The sequence below is a fragment of the Corvus cornix genome, chromosome 4 (assembly GCF_000738735.6).
Source record: "Corvus cornix cornix isolate S_Up_H32 chromosome 4, ASM73873v5, whole genome shotgun sequence".
Taxonomy (NCBI): Eukaryota; Metazoa; Chordata; class Aves; order Passeriformes; family Corvidae; genus Corvus; species Corvus cornix.
The window spans coordinates 20377588-20393421 of record NC_046334.1 but is presented as its reverse complement, the minus strand read 5'-3'; the positions used below and the strand labels follow the sequence as shown (position 1 = coordinate 20393421).

Genomic DNA, 15834 nt, shown 5'->3' with positions numbered 1-15834 from the left:
CAAATGTGTACCTAATATAGGTCTTGACAGTCAAAGGAGGGGAGGCTTGAATCAGTTTCCAAGTTCAAATTAAAGACCACTTACTATGTGCTGCTGATTCCAGCTCCCATTTTAGCAGCCAACAGAAACCTTGTCTTCAAAGCTGGAACAGAGTGAACTTGGCTCAGGGTCATGTCTGCAAAGCCAGCTGTGGGCCCAGGGCATGTACTTGGAACAGCTGGGCTCCTGCCCTGCTATCCAACTCCAGCAGGGCTGCTGCAAACAAGATCAGCCTGGGACTGCTCTCCCTGATACCAGGACCTGCACCAGTGACTGCTGCACACTGAAGATGGTTAATGCAAGCAGTGAATATTGATCTTGAACACAGAAATCATGTGGTTGCCACAGCAACTGCTATTTCATATGGCACATCTTCTGTGGTGGCCACAGACACCCTTCTCAATGAGATGCTCTCTACAACTACCTGGAAGGAGGCTGTAGCAAGGGAGGGATCCATCTTCTTAGTAACAAGCAATAGGACAAGAGGGAATGGCCTCAAGTTGTGCCAGGAGATGTTGGGAGAACCTCACTCACTGAAAAGGTGGCCAAGCATTGGAACAGGCTGCCCAGAGAAGTGGTTGAGTCACTCCCCTTGGAGGGATTTAAAAGACAAGTAGATGTGGCACTTTGGGACATGGTTTAGTGATTGACTTGGCAGTACTGGTTTAGCAGTTGGACTTGATGATCTTAAAGGTCTTTTCCAAGCTGAACAGTTGTATGATTCTGTGCACTCAAAAAGAGAAGGCAGCTATTTTCCATTACCCTTGAGTGAGACTTGTCTCTTGCAGAACTCATTCCTGGCTGACACACTAACAGGCAAAGAGTACTCCCACTGTTCCTGGAATTCCTCCACTTGTTGGCCAGACTATCACGTAAAACTTGGTTGGGAAAACAAGGAAATGCTATGTTTCAAACATGTTAGGCCTTTAATTTAAAACTATTCTCTGCTCCTCTACCTCCCCTTATAAAGTTGCCAAGCGGATGGAAATTTTGGGTCTGGGAGCAGAACTCAGTTCACAGTAAATAAGAAAGCAGCCTTTAAGAACAGCTTGCACTTGGTAAGGGGTAGATAGACGCTGGCTGCTCGCCCAGCAGTTCTTTTGCCTTGAGAGGGACAGAGAATGGGAGAGAAGGACACAGTGAACCTTTACTGCTAATTAATTATATAGGGGTAAGGAAGATGAAAAATTATACAGTGCCACAGTATAGGGAAAACATGGGTTTTGAATTCCAAATGCAGTTCCATTAACTCTTCATGCACTGTAATGGAACAGAAAGATTTCATGTCCACAAAGGCTCATTTACAGCAATATCATAACAGACTGATAAATCTGTTGCACTCGAGACATCAATTTACAGATCTGGGGGGTTACCACCTTCAAAGAGCTATTCTTTGAATCCCTGCCTGCCAAGGGGACAAGAATACTATACATGTTTTTCCTTTGAGCCATTTCAGTTGTTATGAGTTCTGCCTTACGAATCATTCATTGCCAATAAATAGAAAACATTCCAGGCCCACTTCCATTTCCAGACCATCTAGGACTGAGACCCCTCCAGTCTGTGTAATGCAGTGTCCTGATGAGTACTGTAGAGAGTAGGGTGTAGCATAATATCAGATTTAGAGGCAGAAAGAATGGTTAAAAAGAAATCAGTGGGCCATTGTGGTGCTACATCTCAAAATTAGATGAGGGATTTTCAGTTGCCAAGGTTTAGAAGATGACAGAAAATCTACTTCTTTAGCTGTGTCCAGCTTACCATTTGTGAATACACAATTCCACCTTCCAGCTTCATAAAGACATAGGGAGATGGCAAAGGAAGTTTATTATTACAGTGTAGCTGTATGAAAGTTGTTATGGGTACAGAATGAGTAGCTGGTTTTTTCCTTTCCAACAGGCTGCCGGCGTAGGAAGGCAGAATAGGTTAAACCTATCAGTAATTTTAACCCATGGAGGATAATACTTACTTTTTTTTTAAAAAAAATATTTTCTTTTTCTTTATTACAAGTCTTAGGTCCTGTATCTGACTGTGATTCTCCTTTCTGTTTGCTGTGCTTGTGAATTAAATTCCACATGCAGATTTGGAAAAACACTTCTGTAGACAATGTCTATGTTATTTACATGAATATCTGCTCCAGTTCTTTAAGGAAGCACAACAAATGTAGGTCTCAATAACTGTAAAAGCTGCCTTCACATGTTAATTATGAGCAAATAAAATACATATATTCATGGTACAACTGAGGCACCAGCAGAATAGAGCCAGCCTAGTCTTCTCTCTCTGTTTGCAGGGAGAAACTGCAAACAAGTAAGATGAGAGGAGTGGGCAAAAAAAAAAAAAGGAAAATATTGCATATGCATTTGGTTCAATTTATTTATTATATAATATTGAACAATTAATGTCAAATTAAGTAGACTAAATGGATTATTAATTACAGAATAAATATTACTCTTGATTCATACATCTACATAATGTGTCATTATATATCAATAAAACATTTTCTGTTGATTATATACTTCACGTATTCATCACGCCAACATTTTTCTAAGTGCTATACGTTATTTATGTAATGTATCACTAATTACTGCAACACCAATTTTTCCTCTTTTGAACAGCCTCTTCAACTCATTTGTGTCAGGTATTGCCAAACTAATTAGGATAATGCACATCCCATTATTTGACCGCATTTAGATTTTACTTTGGGTGGAAAAAAAGAGATTGCCTTGCCTCTTAAACAGTTACTAGCAAGTGTTATTTCCAGCTTTTTTTGGTACTGCCCAATGGACGTTATCAAGGTCTGGCAACACGCAAGAAAAGAAGTGCTATCAATTACTCATAAAAAAAGGTTACTGGCTGATGCAAACAGAACATACCACATATTCCTTAACTGTATCACACAGCTTTAATCAGTAAATTATTAATGACCTTACCTTAAACACCAGTTCTCCTATCAGGCCGTTCCATGACCCATCATCCTGAGGACTCCCATACTTGTGATCCGGTGCTACATAAATTTCGTATTTAAAGCCGAGGTAAGTGGCCAAGGCTTCCAACACGTCTATTGAGAAGCCCTGATACTTCTTTGGTTTCCCCAGAACATTTTCAGACACCATGACAAAGGGCTCTTCCTAAAAAAACAACAAAGGAGGAATCTGTTAATAAAGCAATTATATGCCACGTTTGGGTGCTGGAGGCTTTTTTAAACAAAAGAAGGGACTATTCAAATATTACTTATACAAAACTTTTCTAAAATACATAGTTAGCAGTGCCCCTTACATTCTGTGAAATGCTATTTTTTGTTGGATTTCCTTCAACAGAGAAATTTTATTCTCTATTACATATTTCAGAAGTAGATCTTCTGCTGTAACATTTCAACTGAAATGCTTTTTAGTAATGCCTGCTGACCACACTTATGGTCAGCAGGACAGACATACTCAATGTCTGGCCATAAATATGGAGGATTCAACAGAACTGCCATTTTCCACTAGCTGGGCAAATATTGTACCTAATGCAACCACTAATTCATGTTGTAAGGAAAGAAAAACATGGCAAAACTGAAACGTATTGCTCTTGTCCTTCTACTGAACCCTGAATATAGGTCAGCTAAATTTAAATAGTTCTATCCGAAGAAATTCCATTTGATTAGTTTAGGGACTATCAATTATAGGACTTAAGGCTGTTTATAAGAATGATTCATGACTATTCATCTAAAACTTGACCATCATAAAGGATACAAATAGATATCAAAAGCTGATACTGAAAGTCCAGATCTCCAAAAAACGTTTTTCTTCTTACTTTTCCAAAGACTTGTAATAGTTTTCTCTATTCTGTTATTCTTTCTGTTGTGCGATTTCTACACATTCCCCTTCACTTTTTATTTAAATGACACACAAAGAGAGATCATATATCTAAGAGCAAACAATGTATATTTGCCATAGATGGATTTCACTTGTGCTTGTTCTTTATTTTCTCTGAAAACACCTGCCTGATCTAAGTAGAGCAAAATATTAAATCATCCCAAAAAGCATGGAGGCACTGTAACACTTAGGTAATTTTTAAAATATGCTACATGTCATCCTTTTAATTCATTACATGGCAATTTAATTTCATATGAGGTTAACAGAAACACCTTTTCTGAGGTGCAAAAAAGTTAGTTCTGACTTGTCATGGCTTGGCCAGGACAAGCACATGAAACCACTCCCTGACCACTTTGTCCTGGTCTGCAAAACCCACAAATATATCGAAGAAAACAGAATTGATTTTTTGCAGTATTTGTGGCCCAAACTTTCATTGTTTCTCCAGTGGAATTCTTGGTAGTGTTTAAAATATTTCTTTATTACTCTAGTACTTATATGTGCAAATTACTTTAAAGCCAAAGCATTTTCACAATTTTTTCATTAAGCCTATACCTCACTACTATTTTTAGCTTGTTGGAATGTCCTTCTGTATGAACAGGTGTCACTGAATTGCAAGCAGGATGTTCTTGAAATAAGAAAACATAATTTGCAAATGCTTGAGTAAATATTCTCAAGGACAGCCACATGCTGAGGATGCTGCCAAAGAAAAAAGGATGCAACCAGAGTGCAGTGACAGGATGTTCTTTTCTGACTCCAGGAAATCCAGAAAAAAACCCAAACCCAAAACAAGTAGAAAATGAACCAAACAACCCCATCCCTGACCAAAAAAAAAGCATTAAGGGTGGACTGCCTCAAGTTATTATTTCTAGTTGTCAGATAGAATTTCTTTCTTCCGTAATATCCAACATCAGTGAAATTGACTAAAAATGGAGGAGCGAAAGTAAAATGAATATTTAAAGTTGTTTTCCAGTGCCCAGGTTCCAAGAACATTGAATAAATTAAGACTAAGTTGGTGAAAGCCTCTCTTAAATGAGAGCGCAAAATGAATTCGGTCTTGCTGATCACCTGAATGATAGATTCCGTAAATAAGACTCAAAATTGCTGGGAAGAAATGTTTCTGCAAAAAATAAACATGGTAGTTTATCAATCTAAACACAGTATGCACAAAATTCTAAAGATTTATGTGTACAAAGGATGTTTTAGAAGTTGATAATTTTCATATTAGGATTAATTTTTATCACTAAATTATTTAGAACATAGTTGCTCATAAACTGATTTTCTACCCAGTTGCTCACTGTAGTGATTTAATGCACTGTTTAAAATGCAGTTTGTCACAACTAATATCAGTCCTTTATTGAGCAATGCAATATTGTTTGCTGTTGAGAGACTGACAAAAAGCCCCGATGTCCAGTGTTCTATATATATGTAATGAAATATAAACAGTCAATCAGCTTTATGCAAAGCAACTAACACTTCCCAATTTTTGTTGAAGTCTGGAGCAGCAAATAATTTAATCATATTCCAAGCAAAACTAAACCAATCTACTGCTATGATTTTTTTTGGTGTAATTGTTTATATTTCTGAGAATGCATTGAAAGAGGACAAAAATATTTATCTTGATATTTTCCCCTCATAAATGCGGCAGGCTGAAACTATGCCAGTTGTCCTTTTTTTTTTGGGAGGGTGCCACGGGAGCTATGGAATGGTGTATGCATCCCTACAATATGGATGTTAAAACAATTGTCTCCATCCTTGAGAAAGCTGAATTTGCAGAAAGAAAATACACAAAGCAAAGCAGCAAGGATAATGATGAGCTTGTAGAAAGTACGTGTGAAAAACAGCTGAGCTAACTGATGAGTCTGGAGGTGGAAAAATTCTCCTGGATGATGAAAGTTCCATTCGACCCCAATAAATTCAGGAAAATCCTGATATACTTTCTCTCCAAAGCAAGTGTTGATTCAGACTATGTAAGAAGGTCTTTATCAGAGAATCCATACAATTGCCATCCTTGGAGATGCTCAAAACTCCCCTGGACACCATTCCAAAAACCTGCTCTAACATTTACTCTGCTGCACTCAGCTGCCACCCAAGAGTCCCATCAAACCTAAACTATTCCAGAATACAGTAAATTGATCCAAGGAAGACCACTGCTCCTGCTTCTCCTTTTCTTCCTTTTGGAGACACCTCTCTAGGGGTCTTGTAAGGCAAAAGAAGACTTCACAGCCTATAAAGCCTGTGAAAGGGAGGTCTGGAAAAGCAAACAAGTCACAACATTCATGGCTGAGGAACGAAAAACAAAAAGGACAGGTTGCTCAACCATAGCTTCTTGTTTTTGCAAGGCTGATCTGCCTCACTGAACCCCATAGGCACCCAGTATATTTAGGGGATGGTTTTTCACCCAACCTCAGTGGAGATCCTTTAAGGGAGGGGGTATTTTTGTTCAACTTTACCTTCAACATGCCCCCTTTGTCAACTGAATGCAGCACTACTAAGCCAATAATAAGGGTTCCTTTTCAAAATAGTTCTACAATTATCACTGCCTGGCTTCTTCTTGGGATCAAAGCTGTGCTGCCCTGACCCAAAGGAGGATGGGTTTAAGACCTGGTGGATTTTACACAGGACTGTGGGTTTGCCCCGGTGGACAGCTAAGCGCCACACAGCCAATACCGCCTGCAGCAACATGAAAGTCAGCAGCAGACAGCTAAAGGTTATATTGGGTGAAGCTATGCATATTGTTTTTTATGGCTGTAGGAAAACAAAGTTTGGCTTCAGAGGTGCTCATGTCCCCCCCAGGCAAGAGAAACTGCAAAATATTAGACTAGCACACCTTAGGAAGGATAAAGGTGAACGCAAGATTAAGGCAACATGGCATAAAAAAGGGAAAACTTTGGGAAGATGACATGTTGTACAAGTACTTTGGGGGAAGTAGCTCAAGAAAATGTTTGTCTCCATTCATTTCTCAATTATCACACGTTTTAAGGAAGAAGCCACACAATAAGACTGACATAGGTTAACAACATGCTACGCATTAAGACTGATATAATTTAACATTCCCAGCACCCCCGGAAACTGATGTGAGATGGTATAGCATAACCTCAGGGTCCTAGCTATGCCCCCTCCTAGCTACTGCAAAACTTAACCCTGTCCTGGCCAAAACCAGGACAATTTGCTAAATGCTTCAAGAGTCTAAGATTTAAAAATACAAAATACAGTTCTTATTTACTCTGATGAAATTCTCAGACGTACTAATAATTTGGATAAAATATCTGGTTTGGAGTAATCTTTTTATATTCTTTACTATACCCCCTAATAAAGTTAAAAATAGGAAAGGAGAGAAAAGCTTTTGGGCACAGAAGGCCTTCACGCTTGAAAACAGAGCAATACTCAAGCTAAATAGCGGAAAAGAACAATTAGGCTGAGTTTAACTTGGTTGTGTTAATTAATTAGACAATCAAAGAGAAACATTTGTTTGTAGCTGTGCTACAGATGTGGATGATAAAGTCAAGCAATAAATTCCAGCCTTAGAGGAGGCAGGGAGGGAGAACAAAAGAATAATTGCTTTTCAGAAGTTCAGTTCCCTAAACCCAGAGTCTCTATTTGGGATGATTTTTAGCCAGTAGAATAGTGACTTTAAATTCCAAGCTTTGATAGTAATCTTTTAGTTCCTCAATGAAAATCAAGTTTTAAAGGTCCAGTGTTTTTGTAAAGATCCTCTCTTTTTGGACAAATTACAGAAAACTTTATTGAAAGAACAGAAAAGCCCCATTCAGATCTTAAAGACAGCACCCTAATTAAATACATGAGAGGAAGAAAAAAGTTGTGTGCACTGGGCTGTTTACAAGGAAGTTGTGGTCTTAGCTCAGCTGTTCATGATTTTACCCGCGCCCACCACCTCATTATGAGATCACTCAATGGGCAGTAAGGTAGATTTTCTCTGCAATTACAAGTGTGGATTCTGTGGCTTAAAGCTGAGACTTATTTCAGGATAGAAATCATATGGGGCTATGATACACTGCTCTGCTGCACTTATTTGTGACGGTCTTTTGCTTGCTCTAAATATAAACGTGCTAAAAATCTAGGATGTACTTTACAAATGAAAAAGCAAAAGCAAAACAGAATGGTTTGGATTATTTTCCTGGTCAGCTGAATCCTCTTTGCCCCTTAGCATGGACAAAAAACTTCCTATAGAGGGCAGCGTACAGAAAATATTCAGTAAGGAAAATGTTATTGGCTTTTAAGGTGAGAGAAACTAAACACTATTGGGATTTACAGCACAAATTGGAGCCTTATGTGTTTCTACTACCTTTAGAAGAATCCTTTGTTCAGTTTTAAACCCCTCACTACACCAGAGAAGGGCAACGGAGCTGGTGACGGGTCTGGAGCACAAGTCCTGTGAGGAGCAGCTGAGGGAGCTGGGGGTGTTTAGCCTGGAGAAAAGGAGGCTCAGAGGGACATAACTGCTCTCTACAGGTATGTAAAGGGAGGTCGTGTCAAGGTGGGAATTGGCCTCTTCTCCCAGGAAACTAACTACAGGACAAGAGGAAATGGCCTCAAGTTGTGGCAGGGGAGGATTACTTTGGATATTGGGAAAAATTTCTTCACTGAAAGTGTTGTCAAGCTTTGGAGCAGGCTGCTCAGGGCAGTGGTGGAGTCACCATCACTGGAGACATTTGTAGATGTTAGAGATGTGTAGATGTGACACTTTGGGACATGGTTTAGTGGTGGGCTTGGCCGAGCTGGGTTAACGGCTGGACTTTATGATCTTAAAGGTCTTTTCCAACCTAAATGATTCTATGAAGAGAGTTTTGAAATTAGGTAATTATATGGGTGGTTAGCATTCATAAAGCATATGAAAATGACCTCTGTGTCTACTCATCAAAAATTTCTGAACACACTGTATTCATTCAATAGGACTGCATTCATTAAATTTTCCCTTTTTCTCTACTGAAAGTAGTGAGAAAAAAGAAAGCAAGAAATGAAGCTCAGTTGTGGGCAAGACTGTCAATCTGTACTTGACACTGACTCTAGAAATAGTGGACAGGCACATTAAACCATTCCCATAGCCCAGGATGAGCCTTGGCAATCTCGTGAAGTAAATATTCACTGTGACACTTTAAAAACTCCCATTCCCTCCAAATGTTAAGAAACTGCTCCCCAAACTGAAATTCACTCTTATTACTAGATTTCTCAGCTCCCTTCCAATGGCTGCTGGATGACCAAGCACAGCCATTATAACCAACAGGAAACACTAAGTCTTGTAAACTATAAACAAAATATTTTCAAGCACAAGATGCTATTGTCTTGTTGCAAGGCAAAATCACTTTTTCCTTGACTCATAAAATAATTAATGCCCCCCTTTTAAATGTTAGTGACTTTGCATTTCCTTCCTCAAAAGTTTTTAGTGAAATTTGCAGCCCCAAATACTTAATTTCCTCAAGTGTTTTATTGACCACTGTTTTGGGAATTTTATTTGGCTAGGAACAGCACAGCAGCTTGTTATTTTTAATTGAACAATAATATACATTAATTCATGTTAGAATCAATGACCAAAATTTAATTGAAACATTTCATTCTTTCATTACAGAAATTCTCCCACTATCAAGAGTTATAAAATTCCTGCAAAATATGACATAGCTCCCACCTCTTAATAACACTAAAACATAGATAAAGGATTCAAATCTACAAGATCTTGGATAATTAAATACTATACCCATTCAATATCCTGTAGTGCCAATGGGATGTGTAACCGTACTGGCACTGAGAACCACCATTCTCTCTCATCCTGTGCTTTTCAAACAGATTGATTAGAAAGTCACTTGTACTGACAGAAAAGTCACCTCATCTACAGCAAGAAGTCCATTCACATCCCAGAAACTGAATACCTTGTTAAAGGGATTTTACATTTGGCCTATTCTTATCCATGTGCATAGTCTGTCACTTTTTTTGATATTTTTATTGTCATCTTCAACTAGACATGAGGTTTGTTCTTCCAATTACGGTACTTTAAACAGTATTTTTTCCTCCAGAGTGAAATGGTAGCTTCTGGATGTATTATGGTCTTTAGTTTAGTGGTATTTACCAGAAATGAACAAAGAATGTTAGCCCCTCTTCCCAGTTCCTCCCATTTCTCAGCAATGGGACTAAGACTTCTTTCAAAGTGACCTGTGGCAATGGTCTATTAGGATGCTGCCAAGCTTTGTGCATTGATTTTAATTCACAATAACTTAATGCAGGTAACAGCTCTTTCTGAGCCATATTACAGGAATATGGATTGAGATTGGAATTGATTGGAATGTTTTAGAGTATATCTAAAGAGTTCAATGGTGGCTTTAATGCAGATAGTTCAGACACTTGATTTAGCAAAAGTGTGGTATGGGCACATTAACCTGCTGGGAACTACACTGTACTCCTTCCAGCAGCCTTGCAAGGGGGCTCCTATTCATAAGGATCGTGTCACACAGTTCAGCTCCTTTTCTATCTTGCATAGCATGGAAGGATAATTACAGTCAGAGTAAGAGCCTCTTTCTGTTTCAAAGTCAAATTTCTGTGAACTGTGTGAATTGCTCTGGAATGCAAATATGCCCAGAGAGCAGATGGGTAAGGGTCAGCAAGAAGATAAGAGCCAAGGAGCCCTGAGAGGTAGCCCTTGACACAGAGATGAGTTAGGTTGGTCCTACCAGGCTTTGCACTGTCCCTACCTTGCTGTTAAACTGTGGCCCCAGCAAGTTCCCAAAACATTTGAATTGCTTGATATCCACCTTATCTAGTATATAGTACCTGCTACTTTAGAAAAATGGATTGAAAATAACAATAATTGAAAAAAAAAAGGTGCTAGGTTTCCCAGCAGGCTGTGAGATTAAAGCTTGTCAAATGAATGATCGCAGTAGTCAATAACTGTAAGGTTTATGACCTGTTAATACAAGCTAGGTAGCTCAAAGGGATATAAAACAGCCATTCACAGAAACCTGTGCCCAGTCAGTAGCAATTTAAACTTGGCCCTTGTACAGGTGTGGTGGTTGGAAGAGGAATAGAAAGACAGGTTCTGCCTCTATCGAAGAATATCACTTTCTGCTCTTATAATAATGATTTTAATTATTACTATTTTGGGTACTACTGTAGTCCATTATACCAATACAGAGAGCAATATATAATTCAGTATAATACATGCCTAATTAAAATTATTTTCCTTAGTGCAGAGATAGAGCTGCCTGGCAGAATGAAGAGACTTTACAGAAGTCCACAGCACCCAGTTATGAAATGGGGAACGGGGTTGGGACTGTATAGGAAAAGTGATCACTCAAAATATTGGGAGAACATATAAGAAGCATTATCTATGAGACTATTCCACAATTTATAAAATATTTATTCAATATTTAATGAGGTATCCTGCACATGATCTTCCTGAAGTTGATCTTTATTGTACAGTCGTTCACTGATGTTTTTGTCCTGACATTTTTAAACCTTTATCACTTCTGACTGTTTGTTCTTCCACCTATGCTTAAACATTGTCTTATTTCATCTTTCTTATGCCTTATGTCCTTTCCCCAGTCACTCTGAAAGTTACTCCAGCTTCTTGGAAAGAATTTTTTTTTTTTTTACTTTCTTTAAGCCAGTGTTGGAAGTCAAATCCCAAAGGCAGTTTCAGCTTTTAAAACCAGGCCTTAGCTTCATATCTGACTTTTCATCTTCTCTCTGAGTGGTAAATTCAATAAAAAAAGGGACCGAAGATGCAGACCTCCTGCCAGCTGATGTTCCTAAAGACATTGTCTGCTTTCAAATAACTTTCTTTTCTAATCTGTGCAACAAATGCTCATGAATTTATTACCAGACACTGAGAATTAACTAGTCCACATATGATAACATTTTCCATTGTGCAAATGATGTTTCTTAATTATTTTTTCTTTCTGTGCTTATCTAACCTTTTGCTAGTCCTTTCACTACATCATGTCCCACAGTGCCCACCTGCAGCCAAGGGTGACCAACCTGCAGCTCTGTGCAAGTAACCCAGGTAGTAACTCTTGAGGTACAGTGTTTAGGGATGTATGGCAAAGCATAATTCAGCACGGCTTGCTGTTATCTTTCTTTCCTTTATCCTGCCTGCCTTCTTAGAACCCTCCAGATATGAAAATATATTCCTGTTTGGGAGCTGTTTTGAATTTTCATGTAGAGTCACAGAAAGTCATGTAGAGTCTTTTGCACCATGAGGATATTATACCTTATGCACTTTCAGGAAAGGCTCTGTACCTTTTAGTCAAGGTGTTAATGCTCTAAAACAGGGAAATTCAAACTATTTCCTTTTTTTGAACAACAGGGGCTTTTTAAAAATATGATTTTACAAATACCTGCTGGCCTTTTCATTGCCAAATGGACCAGATCTCTTTCCAACGTCTTAATATTCATATGAATAATTCAGTAATTGCCACAGCTAGTAAAATTATATTATGAGAGTATCTGCTGTATTGTAGGTCTTTTTCAATAAAACTGAACAACTGAAAAAGAGAATAAACTGAGACAGAAAAAATGGATATATAGCTAAATTTTTTATTGGCCAATTGTTCATTCAAGACACTCTGAATTTGTTTGGAACTACTATGCTGACCTTTGATTGAGCTACATTTCAGAAACTCAGAATACATTTCAGAAATTCACAAGCAAGAGACTTGAACTTAAGAGCAACTCGTCAAACACAAAGTTCAGACTTCATCTTCATATGTGGAAGCAGTCCAAGACAGAGACAGCTGATATTTAAGTCAGACAAAAAAACCCCTTTTCTAGAAGTGTACAAAGTTTGGTACTAATCCAACTCAGATTAAACCATTGAATTACATGTGCACAAACATGACCATAGTTCTCCTCAGAATAAACCACAAAGAAATATTTCTTATTGCCATTTATGCAAAGGAGAGCATTCGCATTTACTGCAGAGGAGCTGGGATTCTCTGCCAAGTGAAACCAGATGATTTCCAGTTTGGGGCTATACTGTATTCTGCCATACTCACAAAGAGATTTTGGTTTGGGTCTGCAGATACATAGCCCATAATTATTAAATTTACTTAGGGAAAGGAATTAGTAGATGGATGATGGGAACTGTTCAGCATTTGCTTACTGAAAGACCGAGGAAAGAAGTCACAATCATTTATTTTCAGACTCCAGAATGTTTCATTTCTTTAGTATAATGCAGTATAAACCCAGGTGCTGCAATTTGCTATCCTCTCAAATTCTACTGCAATTTTTAGAATAAGTCCTTTTCAACCTGAAGGCATAACAAAATGAAATTGGAAGAGGAGAAGGGGTGCTATCTAGAAAGACATGAGAGATTTGAACTGTTAACAAAACAAATTTGCAAATGAATGTAAACTTCTCAACTCTCCATGAAAAAGAAACCTATTAATATTCAAAAGTATATTATTTAATTTTTAACACTTTTTTCCCTGGATCAAGATCATACTGTTAGAAACTGGCAGAATTAATATCAATAACTAATCATTCACAGTCTGCATAGATTCTTTACTCTTAACAGAAAAGTATTGACCTAATTGAAGAACAGTGAGAAAGATGGAAGAGAAAACATAAAGAAGATCATCACTAAAATAAATTTAATTGGTGAAATCCCTCCTGCTCTCACATCCAAGGTAAGAATCACACATTTCACAGGTTAAATATAAATCTCCAATTTTGTCCTATCCAGCAGATATAAAACTAGTGAGGAGACTGAAGTGTCTTGTGCTCTGTCTTGAACTTTAAATGTCTGCTTTCATTTTTATAATTACTACAGAATCCTATCAGCATAGATAATTTTTTTTTTTGTGTATCTTTGCACGTTGATAAATATTCATGCTATAATAACGTGAAAGAAGATTGCTCTCCAGCAAGGTAACTAGGATAACTGGGGATAAACCAGTGGGGAGAGAGGAAAGAAGAACAACTTTATCTTTCTAGGGAAAATCCACAGGTCCTTTTTGTCAACAGATAATTATACTGAACCAATTAATATGAGTATCAGGGAAAACAAAGAGCAGCCACTGCCAACATGATACTATTTTGTTGAACATGCAATTAAAGTATGATCCTCCCCCTCTCTGTTACTACTCCTTTTTTTCTGTGCATTCATCCTTTCTTGGCTGGCTTTTGCTGTTGTTTGGTTTGGTTTTGGGTTCTTTTTTTTTTAGGTTTGTGGTTCTCGGTTTTTTTGGTTGTTGTTTTGGTTTGGTGGTTTGTTTTTTTTTTTTTTTTGTTGTTATTTGGTTTGTTTTGTCTTGTAGATACTGTCACAGGAAGTTCTCTAGTGTACTAAGAGCTGTAACAGAATGTTTACCCTGACAGATAAAGGTATTTAAATACCCATAAAATAACTGGAGGGGTACAAAACTGTTGTGTCTGTGGCACTGACATGCTCTGGTGATTTCACTTTCCACCCCTGTAGGAGCCTCTTCCTTCATCATGCACTATCAGCAATGCAAAGCCTAAAACCTCCTCTTTTCTTGTTCTTTATAAACAAGTGCTGGGCCCTCAGACACTGAACTCAAACACAAGTAGATAGTAGCAAGAGGAAAATGGTTCAATCTAACCTTTACAATTCTGCAGCCCCAGATCAACTTTGTATTTGGGCATTGGTCCAAAGAGGGCTACATGTCTCATATTATTTTCTTTTTCTTTGTTTAAATTTTTTTCCACTCTTAAAAACTTCTCCTCAAGCAAAGTTTACGGCAGGGAATACATTGGCCTCATAACACGAAGTACCTTCTATTCTGGTAGACATTGTCTGTTCAGCTTTAAACCAAGAATTTTCCTGTGGCTGCTAAACACAAGATGCCCACAAAGGGGAAGAACCTGGCTGAAGAAAACTAGGATGGGACAGGAGATGTTTTACCAAACTAACATTACTTGCCCTAAGCTGACCTTGAATATTTCCTGAGTGTGACAATTTGTGTTAGACTGCTCTCAATTTGCCAAGGTGATTGGAATTGAATCATTTAGAGGTTCAGCTAGGTAACTTTAGCTAACAGGGCACTTGAAGTTGCCCTTTATCAGCTCATATGCTGTCTTACCTAATTTAGAATGTGCTTGTGCAAGAAAAAGGTTCTAACATGTTTGATTCAGTCTGAAATGCACTGTACTGATAAATAATTTTATCTTGTGGAAAATTATCCATTTTTCTGGGTTTTTTCTGACCAGCTTAAATCAGACACTCTAACGCCAACTACCTTCTTGGTAAAATGATGTACATAATAAAAAGATGAGGCAAAAGGAAAAAAACCCCATTCCTGCTAGTGCAGAAGGTTGAGCATCTGCTTACCAGCACAGTCACCACGCGCAGAACCACTCCTCGCATGTTATTCTCCAGCTTTCTGTCTGTTAGTGACCCATTCAGACCAGTGATGGGGTTCCAGCAGCCAAGCTAAAAGAGAAAACAAAAATTTTATCATTGCCCATAAAACTTTGCTAGTCACTCCTCTTAGGTGGCTTTAAGCAGGAACATATGAAATAAACAGAATACCTTCTGGAATCAATGGCATGGAAACTTGGAATGGCTTGTGCACAGATTCAGCTTTAAATTGAAATTTAAGCAATTAAGGATATCAGTTTCTGATTTTAAATACCAGTGCAATGGATGACAGCATCCAGGATTTGGAATTATATGCATTGTTTTAAAATAGCTGAGAGACGACTTCTATATTACTTGAAAACATTTAAAAGTACTGTAGCTGTAACAATATTTCTACCTTACTTTCAGTAATTGAAGAAATAATAGCTGCCATCATTTTAGCACGCTGTCTGCTCCAGCCCATCCTTCCTAGTGGAACTCTGACAAAAGGAATTACACCAGCTTTAATTAAAGCTTATACTATTAATTGCTAATGAAACAGCAGTGATTTTAAGCCAGGTTAAAAATCACACTTAAAGATGATTGAGGAAAAGACCACTGGATAGGCACACCACAGTA

General features: G+C 38.0%; 1 protein-coding gene across 2 annotated transcripts in view; it reads right to left on the bottom strand.

Annotated features, from left to right (window-relative positions):
• The window catches only part of GRID2 (glutamate ionotropic receptor delta type subunit 2), a 693323-nt gene that overhangs the window by 129579 nt on the left and 547910 nt on the right, over positions 1 to 15834 (bottom strand). For both annotated transcript variants that reach the window (XR_005601815.1, XM_039551427.1), the window contains exons 9-10: positions 15187 to 15288; positions 2964 to 3161 (exon numbers count right to left, since the gene is read on the bottom strand). Coding sequence is in view for 1 of the 2 variants with exons in the window: in XM_039551427.1 (XP_039407361.1) it covers positions 2964 to 3161; positions 15187 to 15288 (300 nt within the window). In the remaining variant the exon portion in view is untranslated. The remainder of the gene's footprint in view (positions 1 to 2963; positions 3162 to 15186; positions 15289 to 15834) is intronic.